Below are 27,376 nucleotides of genomic sequence, written 5' to 3'. Positions count from 1 at the left end.
CTACTGACCTTTTGGATAGCAGATGTAGCTCTTAACCACTATGCCGCCAGGGTTTCCCTGCCTGATACAGTCCTAGGGAAATATAAGCTTCGGACCACAGAGTGTGACCTATTTGTCATATACCGTCCGTGCTTTTTACTTGGGTGACTATATTTTTAATTTCCTAGGATCCTTTTTCTTGGTAGGATCCTTTTTAAGTTTTCTGATTGCTCCTATGCTGTAGCATCCTACTCTTATTGCATAGATATATTACCTTCTCTTATCTTTTTAAATTATAGTTAATCTGAAATTCTCTTCTGCTCCTGCATTATTTCTCTCTCACTCTTTTTTTAAATTCTGTTTGTCTGATAGTTTTGGGTGATATATTTTATGTTGGAGAATTTCTCCAAATATCTGGTAACCCTTAGCTATCAGTTCATATTTGAGAGTCAGGCACTAAAAAAGCTGATTGGAAGTTTTCTGTCCATAATTTGCCTTTTGGTTGGTGATGTCACCGCAGGACAATCAGGTGGCTAGCTGACATTGTTGTTCAGTTTCTTCAGAGAGAATCCTACAATCTCCTACCTATAGGTTATAAACATGGCTACAAATTTCACTGAGCAACCTGGGTGTGTGTTGCAAGTGATGACTCATGACACACTCCTCCAGGCTTCCTGGCTGCTGGCAACCATAGGTCCAAAATCTGGTTTAATTTCTCAAGAGAATATACCTTTTTTCCCTGGAGGTGTAAGGGAGTAGTAGTTGCTGGACTGTTCGAGAAGGGCAGGGAATGGCATGTATAATCGCTCCTTATACAGATTTCTAACAATCCTACTCTTAAATGCCCTGCCTAAACCCAGCCTTTTAAAGTATCTGATGCTTTCAATTCCTAAGCCTTTTCAGGGTTCTGAGGGACAAATCAGCTTGTTCCCCACTGTAATCTTCTTATCTCTTCAGATATTTGAGCTTTAACTGCCTCTGCTCACTAATTCACTTATTTTTCTCATGCATTTTCTGTCCTCATGAATTGTGTTATTAATTATACATATATTTCTGTTTCTTATTTGTATAATTTTGGAATGATCTTTAAGAACAGAGAGAGCGACAATATCTTTTTTTCATCATTTCAATACAAAAAGGTGAATTTCCCTTTTGTTAGAAATACAGATGCTTTAAAAATACCATATTGCGTCTACTACATAAGAAAAAAAATCAATATTTAATGCTGTCAAGGATACAGTAAAACTGCAATATTCAAACATTACTAGTAGCAGAACAAACACATGTGTAAAATGACTCTGGAAAACAGTTTATCACCACATATCAAAAGTCCTAATCACTTGTGGGAATTTCTCCTAAGGAAAAAAAAAAAAAAGCAGCATTTGGAACGATGTTCATATAAAATTATTGATAATATCAGTTATGGAGAAACCATCAAAATTATCAATAATGGACAAAGTTTAATGCTATAGTAAGTCATTTCAGTGGTATATTATGCTATATTTAATATGAATAATTATATTGTTGTTGCTGTTAGATGCTGTCGAGTCAGTTCCGACTCATAGCGACCCTGTGTACAACAGAATGAAGCATTGCCCCGTCCTGCGTCACCCTTACAACTGTTGTTACGCTTGAGCCCACTGTTGTCGTCACTGTGTCATTCCATCTCCTTAGGGTATCCTTTTTTGCTGACCATCTACTTTACCAAGCATAATGTCCTTCTCCAGGCACTGGTCCCTCCTGATAACATGTCCAAAGTATGTGAGACAAAGTCTTGCCATCCGTGCTTTTAAGGAGCATCCTGACTGTTCTTCTGGCAGTCCATGGTATATTCAATATTCTTCGCCAACACCATAATTCAAAGATACAAATTCTTCTTTGGTCTTCCTTATTCATTGTCCAGCTTCGCATGCATACGAGGCAACTGAAAACACCATGGCTTGGGTCAAATGCACCTTAGTCATTAAAGTGACATCTTTGCTTTTTAACACTTTAAAGAGGTCTTTTGCAGCAGATTTGCCCAATGCAATGCAAGGCTTGATTACCTGACTGCTGCTTCCATTGGCATTGATTGTGGATCCAAGTAAAATAAAATCCTTGACAACTTCAATTTCTCTGTTTATCATGAGGTTGCTTATTGGTCTAGTTGTGAGGATTTTTGTTTTCTTTATGATAAGGTGTAATCCATACTGAAGGCTATAGTCATTGATCTTCATCAGTAAGTACTTCAAGTCCTCTTCATTTTCAGCAAGCAAGGTTGTGTCATCTGCATATCACACGTTGTTAATGAGTCTTCCTCCAATCCTGATACTGCATTCTTCTTCATATAGTCCAGCTTCTCAGATTATTGCTCAGTATACAGACGGAATAAATATGGTGAAAGGATACAACCCTGATGCACACCTTTCCTGATTTTAAATCATGTAGTATCCCCTTGTTCTGTTTGAATGACTGCCTCTTGGTCTATGTACAGGTTCCTCATGAACAGAATGAAGAGTTCTGGAATTCCCATTCTCTGCAATGTTATCCATAATTTGTTACGATTCACATAGTCAAAGGCCTTTTCACAGTCAATGTAACACAGGCAAACATCTTTCTGGTATTCTCTGCTTTCAGACAAGATCCATCTGACATGGGCAACAATATCCCTTGTTCCACGTCCTCTTCCGAATCCGGCTTGAATTTCTGGCAGTTCCCTGTCAGTGTACTGTTGCAACCGCTTTTGGATGATCATCAGCAAAATTTTACTTGTGTCTGATATTAATGATATTGTTCAACAATTTCCATATTCTGTTGGATCACCTTTCTTTGGAACGGGCTCAAATATGGATCTCTTCTAGTTGGTTGGCCAGGTAGCTATCTTCCAAATTTCTTGGCATAGACAAGTGAGCACCTCGCTGCATCCATTTGCTGAAACATCTCAAGTGGTATATTCCATCAATTCCTGGAGGTTTGTTTTTCACCAGTGCCTTCACTGCAGCTTGGACTTCTTCCTTCATGTGTGTGTCAGTTTCCCACACGTCTGTCCGTTTGTCGTACTGTGGTGGCTTGAGTGTTGCTGTGATGCTGGAAGCTATGCCACCGGTATTTCAAATACCTGCAGGGTCACCCATGGGAGACAGGTTTCAGCAGAACTTCCAGACTAAGACAGACTAGGAAGAAGGACCTGGTGGTCTACGTCTGAAAAAATTAGCCAGTAAAAACCTTATGAATAATCATATAGTGTCATAAAATAGTATATCATATTACCTGAATAAAGGATCAGAATTAATCTCATAGCAGTGGGAAACCCTGGTGGCGTAGTGGTTAAGTGCTATGGCTGCTAACCAAAGGGTCGGCAGTTCGAATCTGCCAGGCGCTCCTTGTAAATTCTATGGGGCAGTTCTACTCTATCCTATAGGGCTGCTATGAGTCAGAATTGACTCGACGGCACTGGGGTTCTGGGTCACAGTAGTGAGATGATAGAGTGGATTGACACAGTGGCTGCAACAACGGGCTCAAACTTAGCAATGATTGTAAGAATGGTGCAGGAATGGGCAATGTTTCATTCTGATATACATAGGGTCACTAGGAGTCGGAAGAGACTCGATGGCACCTAACAAACAACAACATTTTTTGTTCTGCTTCTTTTGTTATTACTAAAGCAATGTTTATGAAATACCCACCCACCGCCCCCCAAAAAAGAACAAAACCTGTTGCCATCAAGTCAAGTCGATGGCAACGGGTTGTATATCAATGTAAAAGAATGTGATAGAATGATGATATATTAGAGCTGAAAGTTCTAATACAGTTCCCTGTGCTGACTCAGCCCGGCCAGTTATTCTAGCTGAGTTTTTAGAGTACTGATTAAGGGACTTGAATAGATGTGGTCTTATTTTTCTCTTTCTCCTAAAGCTCTTAAAGATGGGGCAATCTTAGTAAAAATGGGTCAAAATAACTCTTTAACCAAGTTTCTGAGATAATTCAACACGATGAATCTAATATTACCTCCGAAAGACACTGTTCCCCTTGAATCTACTTGCACGTGCTGTCTCAAGGCTTGATGCTGTTCCTCCGTGGGCTGAATACCAAGATAATTTAGAGCCTGGAAGGAAGAGGACTCATGTGAAGCAGTTTTTCAAATCTTCAAAGAATAAAACTTTTCATTACAACTTTATTTTATAAACCAGTGGGGGGGGGGGATCAATAGCAGGAGCAGTGACCAGAATGAAGAATTAGATGCCCAAGGGAAGTCTGCTGACTGTTGATGGATTAATTGCCTATAAAGTATAGGCTTCCTGATTCTACCAACACCTCAGCTTTTTTCAAGGTCAGCACTTTGGCTAATGCCAAACTTATAAGCATAGCACAAGAACAAAAAAAATCAAAATCTTTCTTAAACCTAAAATATATAATCTAGCAGAGGAAAAATAGCAATTGAATACTATTAAATCAGATTTACCATTAATCTCTGTATGTAACACTCTAAAACATGAAACTAATTTTGTTAACTTCTTGGCATTGAGACCAAAACTGAAGTTGGTAAGAACTGGGTTAAATGTAAAATCTTTGAATTTTTGGCTTGTCAGAGATAACAAACCAAAACCAAACCCATTGCCATTAAGTCGATTCCAACTCACAGCAACTGTACGGGGCACAGTAGAACTTCTCCATAGGGTTTCCAAGGAGCACCTGGTGGATCTAAACTGCCGATGTTTTGGTTAGCAGCCAAGCTATTTACCACTGTGCCACCAGGGCTCTGGTACCCATCTCTTCTTGTTTTTTTCAGGCTCTTTCCTCATGGGAAAAGTACCTTTCCCTTTCAGCACTTAATAGTTGATTAAAAATGGCAGAAATTGCTAGCTGTGTCCCAATGTCTGTTTTCTTCTTCTTATTACGTTCCTTTTTTTTTAAGCTAGAGACATTGCCATTCAGCTAAAAAAAAAAAAAAAAAATTCTCAGCCCCTTTGATAGCTTGAAGAAGCCATGTGACTATATATTGGACAATGAGATATAAGGAGAATTGCAGTAGAGTACTTCCAGGAAGTCTCCTTCTTAAAGTAAAGGTAGGCTCTTCTTTCTTTGGCTTAATAGTAGTATAAAAAGATTGCTGGAATTTGAGCTGTCATCTTGGTTAATGAGATACCTCAATGAGGATGGTGGAGCAGCAAGATAGTTGGAGCATGGGACCCTGACACTGTAGAACCTCCATGCCAGCCCTGGTTACCCTCATTTAGGCTTCTTTTAGTTGTGAGAGAAAAAAATTTCTAATGGAAACTACTGTTATTTTGGGCTCTCCAGTTATACATAGCAAATCCTAATCTTAACTAATGCATAGGGCCTATTTAGTGAATCCTGACAAGAAAACATATAGCATCAATCGCTGGAGGCAAAGTTTAAAGATAGGTAATCTTCAATATTGGACACTGTCCCCTTATAAATTTCTTCCCTCTTTGGAATCTGTTTAACCATTCATCATTTCATTTAGCAAATATTTATTTAGTGCTTATTATTTGTCACGCACTAAACTATCCACAAGAGATAGACGAACAAGATATAGTTAGGCCCTGCCCTTAAAGAGCTTAGTCTCCAGAGTAGGAATAATATGTAAATAAATGTAAAACAGTATAACACATGATCTAATAGAGGTGTGTATGGGGTATTCTATGGCAAAAACAAAATGGTTAATGTATAGATGGGTAATCTGACTGGAGACAGTGAGAGGAGACAGTAGCAAGAGGGATTATCAGGAAAGACGCCTTCAAAAGTGATTCTTAAACTTAGTCTAAAATCATCTGCCCAACCTGTCTACCCAGTCATAAGTATTTGCTTTACATAACACTGCGTAATAATTCTTAACTTCGTGTGTTTTTTCCCTTCAGTTATAAAAATGTTCCAAATATACTCCCCTAAAAAAAGTAGAGAATACAAAAGAGATCCATATATCTGCTGTCATCAAATACTCACTGATATTTGCTTGAAATTTATATGTATTTTTAAAGAAGGAAAACATTGTAGACTTGGTTGAAAGCCTTCTGTATGGCTCCTCAACAGTGACCACTATCCTAAGGTTGGCATACCCTTTCTGTTCATGATTTAATGCTATTAATATTGAACCATGCATACCTAAATAATAAGTACTCTTGTTTTGCACACAAGATTTTTTACATAAACAGTATAAAAGGATAGCACTACAAAATATTTTTATTTTTACTCTGATGTTATGATTTCACAATTTTTCAATATTGTTGTTTCAAACTAGTTCAGATATTTTAACTTTAAATAGTATTTCATTGTATGAATATATTATAATTTATGATCCATTCCCTGATTGATGGGCTTTTATAATCATTCCAATCTGTTTTTATTACAAAACATTATACATGTCTCCTTGTACACATGTGTGACAATTTTCCTTACAGTGTGCTGTGATACATATTGTCAACTTTGTAAGACATTAAAATTGTTCTCCAAAATGTTTATGCCAATTTACGCATACTAGTAGTACATAAGCATTCCTACTTGTTACATTCTTAACAGCATCTGGTGTTTTCATGCTTTGATTTTTGTCAATATGGTTGATATAAAATAGTATGCTTTTTTTTTTTTAACTTTAATTCCCTTAATTACAGGTGAGATTGAACATCTTTTACATATTTATTATCCATGTTTCCAAGTCATAAGGTATTCAGAAATATGTTTTAAAATTTTCATGAGAGTATTAAGAAAAATCTTTCTGTTACTGATTTCTAATTTGGAATTTGACATTCTGGCAAGAGACCGTGAACAGTTCTTTAACCGTGCAGACTTTCTTTGTGACCTAAACCCCTAAACCCATTGCTGTCGAGTCAATTCCAACCCACAGCCACCCTATAGGACAGGGTAGAACTGCCCCATAAGGTTTCCAAGGAGCAGCTGGTGGTTTCCAACTGCTGACCTTTTGGTTAGCAGCCAAATGCTTAGCCACTGCGCTACCACGGTCCCTTGTGATCTAGGGCATGGTCAGTTATTACAAATACTCTATGTGTGCTTGAGAAGAATGTAAGTTCTTTAACAGCAAGGTGCAGAGTTTATATCCTTACTAATTTTTTATTTCCTTGGTTTTTCAATTTAAGAGAATAGAGTGTTTAAAAAAAAACTCCTATTATAATAGTGGATTTATAAATTCCTCTTTGAAATTCTGTTGGCTTTTTACTTGAAATATTTTGAGGCTATGCTGTTAGGTATGTATTGACTCAAGATTTTTATATTTCCTTGGTAAATTAGTCATTTTTATCACCATAATAAATCTTTTTATCTCTAACAATGCTTTTTCCTAAAATAATGGACAGAGTAGAACTGCCCTACAGGATTTCCAAGGAGCGGTTGGTGGATTCGTACTGTCGACCTTTAGGTCAGCAGCCAAGCTCTTAACCACTGTGCCACCAGGGCTCCTAAAGTAATACTTTTTCCTAAGAAATCAAATGACATATTACATTGGGCAAATATGCTGCAAATGACCTCCTTAAAGTTTTAAAAGCAGAGATGTCACTTTAAGGACTATGGTGCACCTGACCCAGTCCATGATATTTTCAATCGTCTCACATGCATGTGAAAGCTAGACAACGAATAAGGAAGACTGAAGAAGAATTGTTGCATTTGATTTATGGTATTGGCAAAGAATATGGAATATATCTTGTGCAGTCAGAAGAACAAACAAGTCTGTCTTGGAAAAAGTACAGCCAGAATGCTCCTTGGAAGTGAGAATGGTGAGACTTCATCTCACGTACTCTGGACATGTTACCAGGAGGGACCAGTCCCTGGAGAAGGACATCATGCTTGGTAAGATAGAGTGTCATCGAAAAAGAGGAAGGCTCTTGATGAGATGGAATAACACAGTGGCTGCAACAATGGGCTCAAACAGCAATGATTGTGAGGATGGTACAGTTCTGGCAATGTTTTGTTCTGTTGTATGTTGGGTTGCTATGAGGCAGAACCGACTCAACAGCACCTAACAACAACAACGCTTTTTCCTGAAAATCTATTTGTATGAATACAGCTACGTAAACTTTTTATTAATTAATACTTTTTAAATACTTGGTATATCTATTTCTACCACATATAAATATATTTATATATAAATATATAAAACTTCAGTATAAAAACATTCATGCAATCCAGAAATTTATAAATTGAGAATCCCTTATAATCCACCCCCACTCTATAGCAGGGTTTCTCAACCTCAGAACTATTGACATTTTGGGCCAGACAATTCTTTATTGTGAGGAGCTGTCCTGTGCATCGTAGAAGACAATGTTTAGCAGCATCCCTGGCCTCTGCGTACTAGATGTCAATAGTAACCTTCCCCTCCCACCTTGAAAACCACTGCTCTAGAGGTAAACACTATTAACAATTTGGGGCATAATTTTCCATATTTTCTCTCCAAAAATGTATATATGTATAATATTTATATATGTGTGTATATGTATACAATATACTTTTTTTTTCCAAAAATTAAATTACCTCTTGTGGAGAGGGAGAGGTATATATGATCGAGAAACACAGGGAGTGTGAAAGATTGATTCTAATGCTGGGTACATGTGTGTCCGTTTTATCACTATTCTTTATACTGTGCGTGCACAGTATATATATATTCTTTTGTATATTTTTCATATAAAGAAATAAAAGTAATTTTATAATAGTACTGCAAATAAGCATCTATCACAGTGGTTCTTCTTATATTAAGCAATAATAAAATTGTACAATCCAATCAACCATAGTGTAAATTCAACAACAGCTAAACTTAGTAATAGGTGAAAGTGTTGTTGAGAGCAAAATTTACTCTGATGAATACAGCATATCATATCACTCAGGGCAAGCTCATAAATTTAAATTGGAAGTAATTTATTTTTGATGAAAAAGTTGGTTCCAATAATTTCTTGAACTACTAAGGTCTTCTTTTGACCTTAAACAAAGATGCAAGTTTGCTAATTGGACAAATAAGCATCCATGACTTCTTCCGATGTTTGAATGATGAATAAAAAATATCTCTACACACTTCCCAACAGAATATAAAGAACATTTCATTAGCTATAGTCAGATATTGAGTATGCTACTATTTACTACAGTTTTCTTCAAACGTTACAGAAACGGCAGAGGTAAAGTAAATAACAGTGAAATGGCATCTGTATCCCAGAACATCTTCTTCAGGTACAAATATAGAGATGGTAAGAGGTGCAATAATTCTTTGTCTCTAAGCTGACTAATAAATTGTATTCCTATTTGCAATACTAACATGCCTACTTATAAGTCTGGAGCACTGGTGACGCAGTGGGTGACTGCTAAGGCTGCTAACCAAAAGGTCAGCAGTTCAAATCCACCAGCCACTCCCTGGAAGCCCTATGGGGCAGTTCTACTCTGTCCTACAGGGTTTCTGTGAGTCAGAGGTGGCAACGGGTTTTTTTTTTTTTAGTACTTACAAGTTTAACATTAGGATCAAATAAACCACGGTACTTGTAAAAATACTTTGAAAAAATAGATAGGTACAAATAACTATGGTAAAATTATTTTTAAATGTCTGTATATTAGGAAACCCTGGTGGCATAGTGGTTAAGAGCTTGGCTGCTAACCAAAAGGCCAGCAGTTCAAATCTACTAGGCACTCCTTGGAAACCTATGTAGCAGTTCTATTGTGTCCTGTAGGGTTGCTATGAGTCGGAACTGACTCTGCAGCAACCTGTTTTTTTAATCTGTATATTAAACCATTCTCAGGGTATTCATTGAAAGAAGCAATGGTAAGTGCATTTTTCAGACAAGAAATTAAGAAAGAACTATTTTAGTGTTAGCAATCACTTTCCAGTATATCTGGAGAAAAAAATTCCCTACTTTGACCAGTAAAACAGAGGATTTCATAAAGACGATGCCAATATGTGTGTGTCCGTGTGTGTGTGTGTGTGTGTGTGTGTGAGAGAGAGAGAGACACTCTCCCGACAGGTAATTTCCTTCATCAAATTCTAACTTCTTGACCCTCCTTAAAAATTGTACTGAGTAGGCTAATTATTTAATAACAACCACATTGTTAGTCAACACCTTTTTCTTGTGAAACCTGGTTACAAGGCCAAATATCTAGATGCTATGTATAATACAGAAAATAAAGGAAAGATAATTTTACTTCATTTTAAACACTTAATCACACTGGCCTTTTCTATTACTGAATAGAAAACGTTAAAAATTTAATGGATAATGAAACTGAATTTGTCTATAAAATTACAACTAAACTAGAAGAATTTATTTTAAACTGAAGTGGGACTCATATTATTATATAAATATATAAGTATGTAAAAAAAAACAGTAGCTTAGAAAATAAAAGTATTTAGAGGTTAAAACCTAATTTAAATTTTAGAAAAAAACTTAAGTGAAATAGTTTCCTACTCTGAAAACAAAGAATAATTTACTAAAAGATCACTGTATCTTGAATAAAAGCAGAGAAAAATCCATAAATGCAAATCAGTTCAAGTGTGGCTTCCTTTGATATAAAACTGCCATTTTATTCTTCCACAAAATAATCCATTTGCTTAGGCTAAAAGGAGGATGAAAGATTGGAATTCTGATCAAATGTCAAGCAACTCACATTTCTCAGAATGAAAATCTAGCTGATTTTCATATCACAAAGCAAATTAGTCAGATGGAAAATAATATTATGTCCTAGAAAATTTAAAAGGAGTAAAAGAACAAAGTCTGCTAGGCAAAGCCATTAGCTAGATAATTTTCTCCTTATCCAGAAGAATGGTTAGTTATTATATCTTGGATGTTCAGAAACGTATGTTAAATCAATACAATTAAAAAACAATAGTTATTCATTTTTAGATATGTAATAGACACATTTCGAAACCTCAATCACTAAATTTTTGAGGATGTTGATAGGAATTGATTGCAAACCTTGCCATTAGACGGAACTGACAGGAACAGAGAGGTTGTGGCTCTCCAGCGCTATAAGCATCTTACATTACAAAATGACACGGCACATTCTTCCTGTCAGCTCCCTGGGCAGTCTGGTAGAAACAGTTTCAAGATGCTTTTCTATCTTTAATTTTTACCTTCTTAATCATCTTAAGTTTTTTTACATACAGAAGCTTTCAACGTTTTACACTTTCCAGGGCTATTTTTCGGTGCCTGAGTACACTGCTTAGGGTGCATCTTCTTCATATTTAGTGAGCATCTGAACATTTTGTCTTTAGGATATACTTTCTCTTTAATTTTTTTATAGTCAGAATAATGAAATATTACTTCATTGCATTTATTGCTATTATATGTGAAGCCTAATACACTTTGTCATAATTTATTCCATTTTTTTTTTTATTCTAGATTATAGAACATCATACTTGTCTCATTCCCAAAGAGGAAGGAACTCATTAATTTAAACATCAATTTAATTACAAAAGGGTTTATATTGGTTTAGAACTAGGAGACCAACATGAACTGTCCAACTCAAGGATGAACTGGATAATATAAATGCAAACCACCATTCATTTCATTGTAAATCAGTAACTCACCAAGGAACAAATGGCTCCAGTAAGACCACTTTCTTGCAGTTGTTTTATGGGAAAAGGTAGAAATTTAAAGTATTTACCATTTCCAGTTTCTCTGCCTTAAGGCGAACAGAGGGATTTAGGGAAATCTTCTTTGCTTGTGATCCAGAATTATCCATCCAGGCAGGGGCAATACCTAAGAGACGACAGGGTACACCTTAATTGGAAATTTAACTGAAATGGAACCTTTCAATTGACAGGATGTGCTCTGGGCTCTTGCTGTTCCAAAATAATTCTGGCTAATCAGTTGTCAGATTTCACTTTTGTTTTTCATTATTATTTTTCCTTAAATCTAAAAATGTACCATATAAACCAACTTCACTTGAGCCCTAAAAGATATAAAGAGTGGCCAGTTAGGTACAGTTAAATCCCATGGAAATATTAACTTAAAAGACAAATGTATATCCTACCATCACCACCATCATCCCAATGCCTTACTAATTGTAAAATAGTCTCTTTTCAAATAAAATAAAATCTTATGAAAATTTTTAAAAGATCATAATAAATATTTCTTTAACTGGCAAAAGTAGTTTTTTTATATGAATTCTGGAAGTACCCTGGAAAAATCCATAAATGCAAATCAGTTCAAGTTTGTATATAAAGTATGATACAGATTCAGAATTTTTTGAGCTAAAAATTCTACTTCTTATTTTACAGAAGGGTTATATTTCCAGTATCATAAATGGACTCTCAAGAGTTGAGGTTCACAGACCTCTCACCATTCTCCAAAACCTTCTCGATATACCCGGATTATTTAGATGAGCCTTTGTCCTTGTCGAATGAGAAAGTTTATTCATTTTAATACACCAAAGTTTATAAATCAAATCCCTGTAATTCGTATCAATCCTTACTATCTAAATTGTCACTATTCTAAATGAACTTTAAAATGCTATTTTACTAGTCCTACATAGAAACAAGAGGAAGAGAAAAAAACTTTTTAAAATGTCACATCTTTATGCAGTGTTTTAATTTTTTAAAATTTCTCAGAGCATCTGTCTCTAAGTACAAAATAATTTGCATTCTCTTTCTTAAGAACATAAGAAGCTCATATGAAAATAAACGGTCCTCTTCTAAACCTTTAACACATCTTTCACATTCTATGTAAAATCCTGAATATAGTTTATAGGTGTCAAGATCATAAAAAACAAAACAAAACAAAAAAAACACTGGTTGATGACTTTGAGTTTCAAACAGAATCAAACCTTGAGTTGACATGAGAGAGACTGGTTTTCAGTATAATAGAATTTTTACAATTCTGATAAAAGGAACAAAGTCTTCTTTGTTAATGTGATACCTAAAGGCTGGCCATGGGAGGAAAAATACTACATGGATTTTTTTTTTTTCTCATAAGAAAAATTCTCTGCCAAACCTGAAGTGTGGCATAAGAGGTCAGCAAGAGTGGTGAGGTATGCTAGTCCAAACATTTGTCATTTTTAAGGTTTGATCTGGTGAGGCTAGTACTTCACAACATGACTTCCAACATGGTGATTGACCTGTAATGAAGACACACGAACACTTGGTGGACCCAAGCTGACCTGGTTATGTTCTTAGATCAGGACTTTCCCAGTGAATTACTCAATTTAAGTGTATGACTGTGGATGGGTGGGGAAGGGGATGAAAGCAAAGGGGAGAGAGATGAAATGAGAGGATGAGATACACCATGTACACACACGCCGAGGCATGCATTCTCACTTATGTTTTCTGTATCTAAGCATAAAAATTTGTCATGTGTTACACTGGAAATAACAGAAGATTAGCTCTTATTTATTCTTATTTCTATTTAGGCAGTGCACTAAGGACTTTACATATGTGAGCTTATAAATCTTCATAATAACATAGGTGTTTTTATTCTATTATGGATTGAATTGTGTTCCTCAAAGAGATATACTGAAGGCCTAACTCCTGCACAGGTGAATGTGATCTTGCTTGGAGAAACAGGGTTTTTCTTTGGAGATGTTATCAGTTAAATTAAGGAAATCACACGAGAGGAGAGTGGATTCTAATCCTCATCTCTTCTGAGTAGGGATGCTTAAGTGGCATCTTATAAAAAGTAAAGGACAGAGACGGAAACAGTCACACACAGGTGGAGGACAGCATGAGATAACCCATCTACAAACCAAGTAATTCCAAGAAACACCTGGCGCTGTGTGCTTGAATTCAGACTCCCAGTCTCCAGAACTGTGAGAAGATAAATTTCTGCTCTTTGAAGTCACCCACTTTGTGGTTTTTTGTTACAGCAGCCCTAGCAAACTAAGGCATATTCCCATTGTAAAGATGAAAAGAGCAGGGTCCAAAGAGGTAAAGAAACTAGCCCAAGGTCACACAGCTAAGAAGGATTTTAATCTCTTGTGACTCTGAAGTGTGTCAGCTCCTAAATGTGTCAACATCTTTCAGCATCAGTTTTCTCATTTGCTAAGTAGAAAGAATAAAACAGAACCCCAAGCAGGAGTTGTAAAGGTAAAATCAATAGAAAACTACTTTGAAAACTCTATTGTTAGTATTAACTACTAAACCAAAAAAAAAAAAAAAAAAAAAACTACTGTGTTTAAATGGGAAATTTAATGCAAAATTTTACTAACTCCCCATTTAATGATATGCAATCATGACTTAACAAAATCTGTTTTTTCTTCCAGCCAACTCGAGAAAAAACCTTAAGAAGGACTGTGTGCATAAATCCAGTATGCTTTGGCAACTCAGAGTAGCTTGGCCCAAAAAGGCCCTCATCCACAGTTTGCCTCATTTGTCGATCACATCTCTCTATCCCAAGGTCAAGCTCTGTATTTGCTCTTACCTGGGAGTAGACTTTTCAAAGTATGGCTTATTATTATTATTATGGATATGCTGTTTCTTCTCTTTTTAAGAACAGATGAAAGGGATGTTTTTATAAGAGTGAGGTCAATACCATTTGATTAATACCATGAAGCCTCAATGGATATTCTTCCCCAACACTACCTTATTTCAATTTCAAAGACTCTGTGCAGGGGAATTAAGACTTGCTTTAAAATAATGAGAGTATTTCTTCATGCAATTATTTCTTAATTGATTTCCTTAGAAGTGTCTTTAGTACACTTTCAGCTCATTCACAAACTCATGCCTTATTCAACTTAAGGCGATAGTAAATGACTCTGGATTGGAAAGTAAGAAATTTGTACAACAGGATAGTTTTTAAAAACATATTCAAGTACTATATGGATTTTTAAAACTTCTAAAGTTTCACATTTTGGGAAGATTTGGAGATGGGAACAAGGATGGGTTTACCTGAGTTTTTTTTTAGGTTAACATAAAACTTTATACTTTTTGAATAAAAACCAGTTGGTTGAAAGAGACTGGAAGTGATAATTAATGATCTGGGAATAATAATTTAGGAATAATCTATAATTAAGTATTTAAAACAGACAAATCACCTAGAGTTAATTTAGAGTTGACTTCATTTTTTTTTTAACTCCAGAAATATCTGCCTAGTACATTTAGGTGGAAGTGAGAAAATGGGAGTGAGTCAGTGCTATTTCTACCCTAGAAGTAGCTTCCCTTTTAATTGTATTTTATTATTTACTATATAAAGCTTAATCACTTGAATATTTTTTCAATAAATTATTTTTTTCTAATAAAGTCTAGAATCATTCCTTATAGTCACTGGTGTACATTTACTGCAGTTTATTTATGATTTCATTGTAGGATCCCTCTGCTCTCATCAGAGCTGTCTCCTAGGGTCCTTGTTATTGTTGTTAGATGCCGTCGACTCATAGTGACCCCCTGTGACAGACAGCAAACTGCCAGTCTTTCTCCTGTGGAGCTGCTGAGTGGATTCGAACTGCCAAGCTTTTGGTTAGCAGCTGAGCACTAACAATTTCACTACGAGGGTTCTTAGCTCTGTGCTTTTGTTCGTGGTTCTTCCTTCAGTTGGAATGATCTCCTACCTTTACTTTATCATCTGATGTTTACTACTTCATTCAGGATTTGGATGACGTTTGATTTTTACTAATTTTTCTTAACTAATTTCTGCATATTGAGACAAATACCCTTACTATGGACTAGTTTTACAGTGGTAAAGAGGGCAGAGGATTGAATCAAGGGTTGAAAGTTTTCTCTTCTGCTCTAAACACACACATTGGAGTATTATGTGAGCTGCACTCTGTCTGCAGGGTCTGTAACATTGATAAACAGCAAAATGTACCGAGCACATACTACGTACCAATTACAATGAGTGCCAGACACACACACATGATCTCACGTAATACTCACAACAACCCCATGAGGCAACCACCTCAATGTTACATAGCTAATAAACTGGGAGCAGGGATTTGAGCCTCCAAGTATTCATTCAGAGCTGAGTGGTGAACCGCTGTGCCTTCTCTACACCACTTAATACTTCTTTCCTCAGCCCGCTTTGTTCATGTCTTTACATTGTTTGTCTAAATGTGTCATTCACCTATAAGATGTTATGTTCCTTAGACTTCTAAAACCATCCACACCCTGATACCAGTTTTACACAGAGCACTGCATATAGTACTTGCTCGATAAAATACACACACACATGAACACAAACATATATACACACACAGTTAAATGTATTCTAATCTGAATAATGAAGGATTTTTTAACCCAGTTTTAACATGCTTCACCAATATTTCACTAAAAAGATAAGGCACTGTAATCTTGATTTATAGAAGAGTTTTCGTTATTTGGTTTTGGCAGTTCATTAATTATTACAGCCGGATATATACTGTTATGGTAACGCATCTTTTAAAATTTCAACTCTTTGTTCAAGAAAATTTTCAATAAAAGCCATACGCTAACAGGGACCACTGGACAGTACATTCATTTTACTCTTTTATTCATTGAAGGCAAAAGGAATAATGCACCCTTCCTTCATGTCTATTAAGTCACATTATGTACTTCTCACTGAGAGAGAGTAATTGAAAAAATAACAAGAAAAAGGAATTAAATGTGCATTTACCTTTATTAGACATACCCGTAGGGCTGCTGTCTGATGGAGTAATTGGAGTCTGTTCTGTTTTTTTGTATCCAGTTTTTATCTATCAAAGAAAATGAGGAATATGAAATATCATTTTTGAAAGTAGGTCAAAGACCAGACTAGAAGCTCATGTTAACATAAAAAGAATGGTTAAAGAGATTAAAGCAATATTCCAAAAAAAATGTGAAACCTCTAAAATTATGGTATAGTCATCTTTGAACAAAGCAATTGTGAGTTAAAGGTAAAAATTGCTTTCAGCTCTACCGCATCCAAACAACAAAATATAAAGCCAAGCACCTTGTCTTTTAAAAGGTCTTACCACTGCAGTGACAAAGTGTCAGGAGCTGACAGAAAATCTTACATTCTGTTTCTGACTAGCATGTACCTGAAACTAAATTTACCTTTGACAAATTGTATTCCACTGACAGAAAGCCTATTTGAGCTTTCTATTTTATTTTATAGCTAACACTAATGAATACATGCTCTATTTTATAACTCTGATATGTTAGGGCACTGTAGCAGTTAGTAATTAATTACATAAATTCTCATCTAGAAATTCCCGATTTTGTGTAACCCTAATAGGGTGAACTACATTCTGGCATACATGTAAGGATGAGTAGGGTTAGCCTCACTGTGTGCTAAAAAAGCTAAGGAACAAAAATGGAGACTGCCTGGTTTCAGTCCAGGAGAAAACAGAAATAATAATAAACTAAACCGTATTAGGAACTGACTGGCACTAAACGCGACACCCCTAACATAGTTTTCAAAGACGCCTAAGTACCTCTTTGTGGTGCCACTGTATCAGGCTGATATCTTCTAACTGATCATGATGCTCTGGGTGTAGGATGCACTGACTTCAAAAACTGTCTACTGACAGTGCAACATAAAATATTAAACATTAAAAAAAAAACTTTCAAAGAAATGCTGATTTATTAATTATAAATTATAATTCTGTGTATTTCAGAAACATAAAAACAGAGAATTTATGAACTGCCTAAATGAACAGACAAATTTAAGCTTACCTGACTTGTCTTAAAAGAAGGTAAAATGGCATCTTTTGTTTTAGGGGTGGATGAGGTCTTTAGAATGAGTATTTCAGGAGAAGACAGAAGGCTGAAGGCTGAGGTCTGAGGTCCGTGTTCTCCTGAAGCTGGTAAAATGGATGTACGTGATGGATTGTCTGGGCGATTGCCATCACATTTTTGTCTTATGAATGCTATTTCCCAATCAGATTCTGATCTGGCATTAAAAAGAAATCACTTTATAGATGTTATAAAACATAAAAAAAAAAAAGCAAAAACGCACTGCCATCAAGTTGATGCCAACTCATAACAACTCTAAAGGGTTTCCGAGGCTGTAAATCTTTACGGAAGCAGACTGCCACAGACTGCCACATCGTTCTCCTGCAGAGCCACTGGAGGTTTCGAACTCCTGACCTTTTGATTAGCAGTCCAATGCATTAACCACTAAGCTACCAGGGCCTATAGATATACTATAATTGAATTCCAAGATAGTGTTTCCGATATTAACAGAAAAAAAATTTTTTTTTTCTTTTAGAGTCTAAAGTACTTAAGACATTTAAAATCAGTATTTTTAAAGAAACATGCTAAGTGCCTCATTATATCTTATGGAGAGGATAGTTACTTCAACTTGGCTCTGGTAATTATGCTTTTTGCTTCTTCAAATGATACACCAATCATTGATTCCTTGTTTATTGAGACAAGCTGATCTCCTGGCTTCAAACGTCCATCCTAAAAAAAAAAAAAAAACAGTAAAATTTAAAAAGAAATGAATGATTTAATATATATACATATATATTATTATTCATTAATACAATTAAAAGCAAAGAAATGATTTAGTGAAGAATATTAAAAAAAAAGACAGACAAATTACCTCAGTAGCAAAACGTTTTGATTAGAGCCTGGTTTGATAATATACGCAAGGGAAATTGAACTATTCGTGTATTCTTTCAATACACCTGCACACTAAGGAATCCTGAGCATATAAGGACACAAACTGGGACACCAAGAAAAGAGATGTCTCAAAAGCTTGGCACTATGACAACAAAAAAGCTCTGACTCTGTGATACAGTAGGCCACACAATCCTGGGATATCTCAGAATAAAAGATACATTCACTTTAGTTTCTGAACATTCCTGTATCTTTCATGCCACCAAGCTGTTCAGATTTATCCCACATTTATAAATAAAAAAGAATTCAGGCAAGGATCTTAATTATATTGATCTTACCCATATTTCAGCTCATGATCAAACACATATCCTGGATCTGTTACCCCTCCTGTGACTCAAGCCTAGTTGGCTGCTGATAATGACCAACTCCAACTAGTTGTCTGGCATTGTCTTTGCTAGGTCCTGGCTCTGCCTCTATCTAGCCTAACTGGGTAAGATACAGCATATCAGTCACAAGATTTTATATTATTTGTTAGGCAAGTTTCTTAGCCTTCAGTAGTCTTTTCTCTTAACTCAAATTGGAAAAGAGCAATGAACTCTCTTCATTTTCAGTTCCTATGATACTTCTCTATCATTACTACAAAGGCAGAAAGCATTATTCCTATAAGTAGGAGAAACTTACAAGGCTAAAAAGCTAGATTTTCACCCTGATGGTATTTAAGTATTGTTGTTGTTAGGTGCTGTCGAGTCAGTTCCGACTCTTAGCGACACTATATACAACAGAAAGAAACATGGCCCGGTCCTGTGCCATCCTCACAATCATTGCTATGCTGTGTCAATCCATCTCGTTGAGGGTCTTCCTCCCTTTTGCTGAACCTCTACTCTACCAGGCATGAAGTCCTTCTCCAGGGACTGGTCCTTTCTGATAACACGTCCAAAGTATGTGAGATGAAGTCTCACCGTCCTTGCTTCTGAGGAGCATTTTGGCTGAACTTCTCCCAAGGCAGATTTGTTCCTTCTTCTGGCCGTCTGTGGGATAGTTGATATTCGCCACCAACACCATAATTCAAAGGTCTTCCTTATTCCTTCTCCAGCTTCTGCATGCACATGAGGCAATTGAAAATACCATGGCTTAGGTCAGGCGTACCTTAGTCCTCAAAGTTATGACTTTACTTTTTAATGCTTTAAAGAGGTCTTTTGCAGCAGATTTGCCCAATGCAATACATTGTTTGATTTCTTGCCTGCTGCTTCCATGGGTGTTGATTGTGGGTACAACTAAAGTGAAATCCTTGACGTCAATATTTTCCCTGTGTATCATGATTTGCTTATTGGTCCAGTTGTGAGGATTTTTATTTTCTCTATGTTGAAGTGTAATTCATACTGAAGGCTGTAGTCTTTGATCTTCATCGGCAAGTGTAAAAATGGCATGGAGGCATGTCTGACCTCCTCTAACTTCACGAGGGGAAAGGAGAACTAAGATCAACAGCCCAAGGCTGATTCCCCTTGAGGGGGAAGCCAGACAAGTGCCGTCTCCTGCTGCCAGGTCTCTCCTGCTACCGCTTTTCACCATCTTCAGGGTTACAGCTTGCTCTCTCTCTCTCTGGGTCTCCTACTTCCAGGAGCTTCTTAGTGCAGGGATTCCAGGTCCAAATGACAAGCTCTCTGCTCCTGGCTATCCTTCCTTGGTGGTGACAGGAGCCTCCTCTCTGCTCTGGAATTGGCTCTCTTTTAAGGCAAAACTGACCAGTCCCCTTGGTGGGCCACAATTACCCTATCACACCACCCCACCCAATCCCCAATCACCTGGGTGGCAGTTACAGGACCATTGCTAGCAAGGCCACACAAAAAGTAATTAATCTCACTGCAGCAAGTGCTTCAAGTCCTCCTTGCTTTCTGCAAGCAAGGTTGTGTCATCTGCATATTGCAGGTTGTAAATGAGTCTTCCTCCAACCCTGACGCCCCATTCTTCCTCATATAGTTCAGCTTCTCAGATTATTTGCTCAGCACACAGACTGAATAAGTATGTGAAAGGATACAACCCTGGCACATGCCTTTCCTGATTTTAAACCATGCAGTATCGTATCCCCTTGTTCTGTTCAAATGACTGCCTCTTGATCTATGTACAGGTTCCTCAATGGCACAGTTAAATGTCCTGGAATACCGATTCTTCACAATGTCCATAATTTGTTATGATTCACACAGTAGAATGCCTTTGCATAGTCAATAAAACACAGGTAAACATGTTCCTGGTATTCTCTGCTTCCAGCCAAGATCCATCTGACATCAGCAATGATATTCCTCGTTCCACATCCTCTTTTGAACCCAGCTTGCATTTCTGGCAGTTCCCTGTCAATGTACTGCTGCACCAGTTTTTGAAAGCTCTTCAGCAAAATTTTAATTGCCTGTGATATTAATGATATTGTTAAATAATTTCCACATTCTGTTGGATCACCTTTCTTTGGAATGGGCACAAATATGAATCTCTTCCAGTTGGCTGGCCAGTTAGCTGTCTTCTAAATTTCTCTGCATAGACAAGTGAGCACTTCCAGTGCTGCATCCATTTGCTGAAATTTGGAGCCGTGTTTTTCACCAATGCCCTCAGGACAACTTGGAGGTCTTCCTTCAATACCACTGGTTCTTGATCATATGCTCCCTCCTGAAATGGTTGAATGTAGATGAATCCTTCTTGGTACAGTGACTGTGTATTTCTTCCATTTTCTTTTGGAGCTTCCTGAGTCATTCAACATTTTGCCCATAGGCTCCTACAATACTGCAGCCTGAGGCTTGAATTTTTTCTTTATTTCTTTCAGCTTGAGAAATGCCGAGTGTTCTTTCCTTTTGGTTTTCTAACTCCAGGACTTTGCACATTTCATACTTCTCCATTTATCATTAGTACAAAGGCAGAAAGCATTATTTTTATAACTAGAAGACACTTATATGGCTAAAAAGCTAGATTTTCACCCTGATGGTATTTATGTAACTTCCACAAATTCAAGGGAATTATCTTTTTTCATAGTGTTATGTACCAAAGCATATTCCTTGGATGCCTGTCTTTCATCCAAACTGCATTATACACAGTAATGGTGATTTACAGTTATTTTACTACTAAATGCCAATATAATAGTTATTTTAAAAATATAGGTATATTTACTTATACACATATAAAACATTTACCATGAGGTTTATAGGCTTGTGTTATCTACAACACTGTGTAAAAGACATATAGCCCAAATGCATAATTACGATACTCTGAAACATAAACACCATAAAAAATTAACAAAAAAAAAGCAATTTGGTTTTAAAAATATAAAGTTTAAAAAATGAATTTGAATTTAATATAAATATAAATCACTGAATGTAAGTACAAAGTGAGCTCCATTCACAGATGATTTTTTTTTCTTCCATTTAATCAATTTATGGGAGAAAACACGATAGAAATGCTAGAAAAGACTAAGCAACATGGAGAAAGCATCTACCATGTGATATGGATCTTGCAAATGTGTCCTACAAATTCAGTAACATGCAAGGGCTGATTTTGTAAGACTTTGTAAACATAGTTCTGTGTTGCCTGGACCCAAATTTTATCACAGCATTTGGTTACACAGGCAGTTAAATTAACTATCCCCAGAACCCTCACTTATGTATACTAGCTTGCAGCTTAATATGCTAAATTTTAGTTTCAGGACCATCAATCACTCAAGGTTAAAGTGAGATGGTAACAAACACGGAGAGCAATATCAGAAGATGAGGCAAATAAACAGCAAGGGAAGAACAAACCCAAAATTCACAAAAGTGGTTATTTCTGAGAGAGAGGGTGGGGATTTTGATTGGGAAGCACACAGGAAGCCGAAACAAGTACTTAAAATTTGTATTTCTTACCCATGTTCACTACAGCACTGTTTACAATAGCAAAAAGATGGAAACAAACAAGATGCCCATCAACAGATGAATGGATAAATAATGGTATATTCACAAAATGGAATACTACGCATCAATAAGGAACAATGATGAATCCGTGAAACACTTCATAACATGGAGGAATCTGGAAGGCATTAAGCTGAGTGAAATTAGTCAGTTGCAAAAAGGCAAATACTGTATGAGACCACTATTATAAGAACTTGAAAAATAGTTTAAACAGAGAAGAAAATATTCTTTGATGGTTATGAGAGTGGGGAGGGAGGGAGGGAGAGGGGTTTTCACTAATTAGATAGTAGATAAGAATTATTTCAGGTAAAGATAGCACACAATACAGAAGAGGTCAGCACAACTGGACTAAACCAAAAGCAAAGAAGTTTCCTGAATAAACCAAATGTTTCGAATGCCAGCGTAGCAGGGGCGGGGGTTTGGGGACCATGGTTTCAGGGGACATGTAAGTCAACTGGCATAATAAAACCTATTAAGAAAGCATTCTGCATCCTACTTTGGAGAGCGGTGTCTGGGGTCTTAAATGCTAGCAAGCGGCCATCTAAGATGCATCAATTGGTCTCAACCCACATGGAGCAAAGGAGAATGAAGAACACCAAACACACAAGGTAATTATGAGCCCAAGAGACAGAAAGGGCCACATAAATCAGAGACTCCATTAGCCTGAGATAAGAAGGACTAGATGGTGCCCGACTACAACCAATGACTGCCCTGACAGGGAACACAACAGAGAACCCCTGAGGGAGCAGGAAAGCAGTGGGATACAGACCTCAAATTCTGGTAAAAAGACCAGACTTAATGGTCTGAGACTAGAAGGACCTGTGAGGGCATGGTCCCCAGACCTTCTGTTAGCCCAAGACAGGAATCATTCCCAAACCTAACTCTTCAGACAGGGATGGACTGGACTATGGGATAGAAAATGATACTGGTGAAGGGTTAGCTTCTTGGATCAAGTAGACACGTGAGACTACGTGGGCAGCTCCTGTCTGGAGGGGAGATGAGGGGGCAGAGAACATTAGAAGCTAGCCGAATGGACATGAAAATAGAGAGTGGAGGGAAGGAGTGTGCTGTCTCATTAGGGGGAGAGCAACTAGGAATATATAGCAAGGTGTATATAAATTTTTGTATGAGAGACTGACTTGATTTGTAAGCTTTCACTTAAAGCACAATAAAAATTATAATTTTTTTCTATTTCTTAAGTGATGACATCTAGTCGATTCACAGGTGTTAATTTTATTATGTTTCATAAAGTTACATATATGTTCCAATATTCCTTTGTATGTGACAAATATTATAAAAAAATTATCCATTCCCCCAGATAAAAAGGAAGCTCATGCAGTTTGCCCCAACACTGTGCCTAAACTAAAAAAACCCAGTGCTGTCGAGCTGCATTATATTCTGGTTCTATATTCCAGAACTGAAATTGGAAGTACAGGTCAAACAGACAATTTTTTAATCTAACTTCTTAGAAGAGATAAATTTCTATCATTGTTAAATCTGGCCCTAGACCATTTTTAATCTTCAAAATAATTCCTTATTAAAATTGGTTTTATAAGGTAAATTTTAACTGAAGCTTAATGACTACACTACTATTGACTTGTATCCCAAGGCCAGGCAACAACTTGGTGGGCGGGGGGAGGATGGGAGGGTGCAGTAGTGGGGGAAGAAAAATAAACCAAGTGCTGCTTCAGTTGAGCAAAGCATTTGAAGTACATTGACAAGGAAAGAAAGTTTCTTTTCTTTATTTATTATCTTTTGATTGTACTTTAGATGAAAATTTACAGAACAAGCTAGTTTCTCATCAAACAGTTAGTACACACATTGTTCTATGACATTGGTTAACAACCCCATGACATGTCAACACTCTCCCTTCTCAACCCTGCGTTCCCTATTACCAGCTTTCCTGTTTCCTCCTGCCTTCCAATCCTTGCCCCAGAGCTGGTGTGCCCCTTTAGTCTTTTGTTCCATGGGCCTGTTCAATCTTTGGCTGAAGGGTGAGCCTCAGGAGTGACCTCATTACTGAGTTCATAGCGTATCTGGGCACTATACTCTCAGGGCTTCTCCAGTCTCTGTCAGGCCAGCAAGGCTGGTTTTTGTTTGAGTTAGAATTTTGTTCTACATTTTTCTCCAGGTCTTTCCGGGACCCTCTGTTGTGATCCATGTCAGAGTAGTCAGTGGTAATAGCTGGGCACCATCTAGTTGTGCTGGACTCAGTCTGGCGGAAGCCATAGTAAATGTGGTCCATTACTCCTTTGGACTAATCTTTCCCTGGTATCTTAAGTTTTCTTCATTCTTCCTTGCTCCCGAAAGGGTGAGACCAATGGAGTGTCCTAGATGGCCGCTCACAGGCTTTCAAGACCCCAGATGCTACTACCAAAGTAGAATGTTGAACACATTCTTTATAAACTATGTTATGCCAATTGAGCTAGATGTTCCCCAAGACCATGGTCCCCGCAGCCCTCAAGCCATCAGTTCGGTCCCTCAGAGAGTTTGGATGTGTCTGTGGAGCTTCCACAGCCTTACCTTGTACAGGTTGTGCTGGTTTCCCCAGTATTGTATACTGACTTACTCTTCACCAGAAAGTTTCTTTTAGAATTGAGATAAAAATAAATAACCAAAACCATTGTCATCAAGTCGATTCTGACTCATGGCAACCCTATAGGACAGAGTAGAACTGGCCCATAGGGTATCCAAGGAGCACGTGGTGGATTTGAACTGCTGACCTTCTGGTTAGCAGCTGAGCTTTTAAGCGTAGCACCACCAGGGCCCCAGAATTGGGACAGCAAAAAGCAAATGTTAGGTTATTTCATTTTAATTCAAATATTCTTGGTATTGACAATTACTTCCTTTTGCTGAAGATTTCCTAGAAAAGAGGAAATTCTATAATTAGGACTACAAGTCAGATGGCAAATGAACTGTTTTCATTCGGGCAGGAGTACTCTCTAATATACACCTTATGCTCTCAAAGGCAGTGAACTGAAGTGGAAAGAGCACAGTTTGCTGCCAGATGGACCTGAATTTGAATTTTAGCTCTATGACTCACTAGCTAGATCTTCATAAACAATGGAAAAGAGACAGAGAGGAGCGGGTTGGAGGAAGCACACAATCTTGTCCACAGGAATTCAGAACTGAGTTAATTCCACAGGCTAACCTATTTGGAGGCAGTTCCTGTATCCGTGTATCTTATAGAAATCACAGTTGGTTGTCAGGGTTGGGGAGAGAAAAGCTACAGAAAATAGGAAAGGCTGCAGAAATGGCATTAGGGTTTAGGCTGACCTACTACCTCTCGCATTCTCCTCCCAGGCTAGATTTGCAGCATTCATCACTGTTAATCTAGTGTAGCCAATTTAACATACCTTGTATTAAAGCACACTGATGTGTTGAAGGAACATTTTCCAGGAGGACAGAGTCAGAGACAAGAGAAATAATAATGACTTCTGACTGTGGCTTCCAGTATTTATGCATTTTTTCTGTCTAAAAAGTATTCACAGTAGTTTTTTTTCCTCCTTCGCCTCCTAGAATAAGTTCTTAACTGATCATGTGAATTTCCGAACCTGTTTAAAAGTTAGAACCTGCGAATGAAAACAAAAGCTGTTTCTGTAAAAGTCTGGCATTCTAAACCAGTGAATTCTGTCCCAGCTGGACTAACATACATGGGAAGATACTAACTTCAGGGGCAGGCAGAGGCCTCTTCCGACAGTCTAGATTTCAGTTTGGCAGTTACTGAGCAACTCAGGACATGGGAGGCAGTGTACCAAGCACTTTGAATATGCTGAACTTCAGAGTCTGAATTCTTGCACATTGACATTCATGAATATGTTTAAAGCACAATGTATTCCTGACCACTTAAACACCTCTGTTAAAAACTACTAAAGCTGCTTTTTCATGTCTATGATAAAGGAATGTGGTCCAGAAAACAGGCCTGAGGAGACTAAGATGGCTGTGACAGAAACGGCAAAGAAGAAAAGAGAGTGAAGTTGAAAGTGAACCCTGTTGGCTGCCACTTCTGCAGCTCCCATTGTGGGACTGGTTTCTTTATTCTCTGTCGTCCAGAGGCCTGGTCTTGTTATTTATCCAAAAGCCTTTTTCCCAGCTCCAGTGATATGCTTAGCATATCCTGAAAATAGGTTTCCTTTGAAAGTTAAATATGTCCTACTTCAATCCTTTGTGAACAATGAATGACTAACCATAAGCATCTATCAGGTATATTACATACATATATATGTATGGTCTGTATATATGCACGTGTGTGTGTGTATAGTACATACGTGTTCCAAAATATGTACCTTAGAAGCAACTAAATTAAATGTGGTATCAGGGTCGAAGGGAATATTTTGATTCCTGCCTACTTTCCCTACATCGTTCAGGTGCCATCCAGTCGATACCAACTCATAGGCACGCTATGTACAACAGAACGAAACACCGCCAAGCCCTGCGCCATCCTCAAAATTGTTGTTATGCTTAAGCCCATTATTGCAGCCATTGTGACAATCCATCTCGTTGAGGGTTCCCTCTTTTTCTCTGACCCTCTACTTTACCAAGCATGATGTCCTTCTCCATGGACTGATGCCTCCTGACAACATGTCTCAAGTATGTGAGACATAGTCTTGCCATCCTTGCTTCTAAGGAGCATTCTGTTCGTACTTTTCCCAAGACAGATTTGTTCGTTCTTTTGGCAGTCCATGGTATTTTCAGTATTCTTCTCCAACACCACAATTCAAAGGCATCAATTCTTCTTCGGTCTTCCTTATTCAATGTCCAGCTTTCATATGCACATGAGACGACTGAAAACACCATGGCCTGGGTCGGGCGCACCTTAGTTTTCAAGGTGACATCTTTGCATTTCAACACTTTTGCAGCAGATTTGCCCAATGCAATGCATCTTTTGATTTCTTTACTGCTCCCTCCTTGAGTGTTGATTGTGGACCCAAGTAAAATGAAATCCTTGATAACTTCAATCTTTTCTCTGTTTATCATGATGTTGCTTATTGGTCCAGTTGTGAGGATTTTTGTTTTCTTTATTTTGAGGTGTAATCCATACTGA

The 27,376-nt window shown here is 37.3% G+C and overlaps 1 protein-coding gene across 9 annotated transcripts in view; it reads right to left on the bottom strand.

Moving 5' to 3' along the window:
- Positions 1-27,376, bottom strand: part of STXBP4 (syntaxin binding protein 4) — a 200,433-nt gene that overhangs the window by 140,255 nt on the left and 32,802 nt on the right. For 5 of the 9 annotated variants that reach the window (XM_064271257.1, XM_003414609.4, XM_064271255.1 and 2 more), the window contains 5 exons: positions 18,144-18,250; positions 17,522-17,738; positions 16,482-16,560; positions 11,566-11,660; positions 3,967-4,063 (listed from right to left, as the gene is read on the bottom strand). In XM_064271257.1, the coding sequence (XP_064127327.1) occupies positions 3,967-4,063; positions 11,566-11,660; positions 16,482-16,560; positions 17,522-17,738; positions 18,144-18,199 (544 nt within the window). In that variant the 5' untranslated portion in view covers positions 18,200-18,250. Of the gene's footprint in view, positions 1-3,966; positions 4,064-11,565; positions 11,661-16,481; positions 16,561-17,521; positions 17,739-18,143; positions 18,251-22,287; positions 22,556-24,855; positions 25,196-25,688; positions 25,905-27,376 lie in introns of those variants that run through there. The other 4 variants (XM_064271258.1, XM_064271259.1, XM_064271260.1 and 1 more) reach the window with 4 other exon arrangements.

Source organism: Loxodonta africana, chromosome 18 (assembly GCF_030014295.1).
Source record: "Loxodonta africana isolate mLoxAfr1 chromosome 18, mLoxAfr1.hap2, whole genome shotgun sequence".
NCBI classification, from domain to species: Eukaryota; Metazoa; Chordata; class Mammalia; order Proboscidea; family Elephantidae; genus Loxodonta; species Loxodonta africana.
Note: the sequence above shows the minus strand (reverse complement) of the source record. Positions and strands in the feature narration are given on the sequence as shown.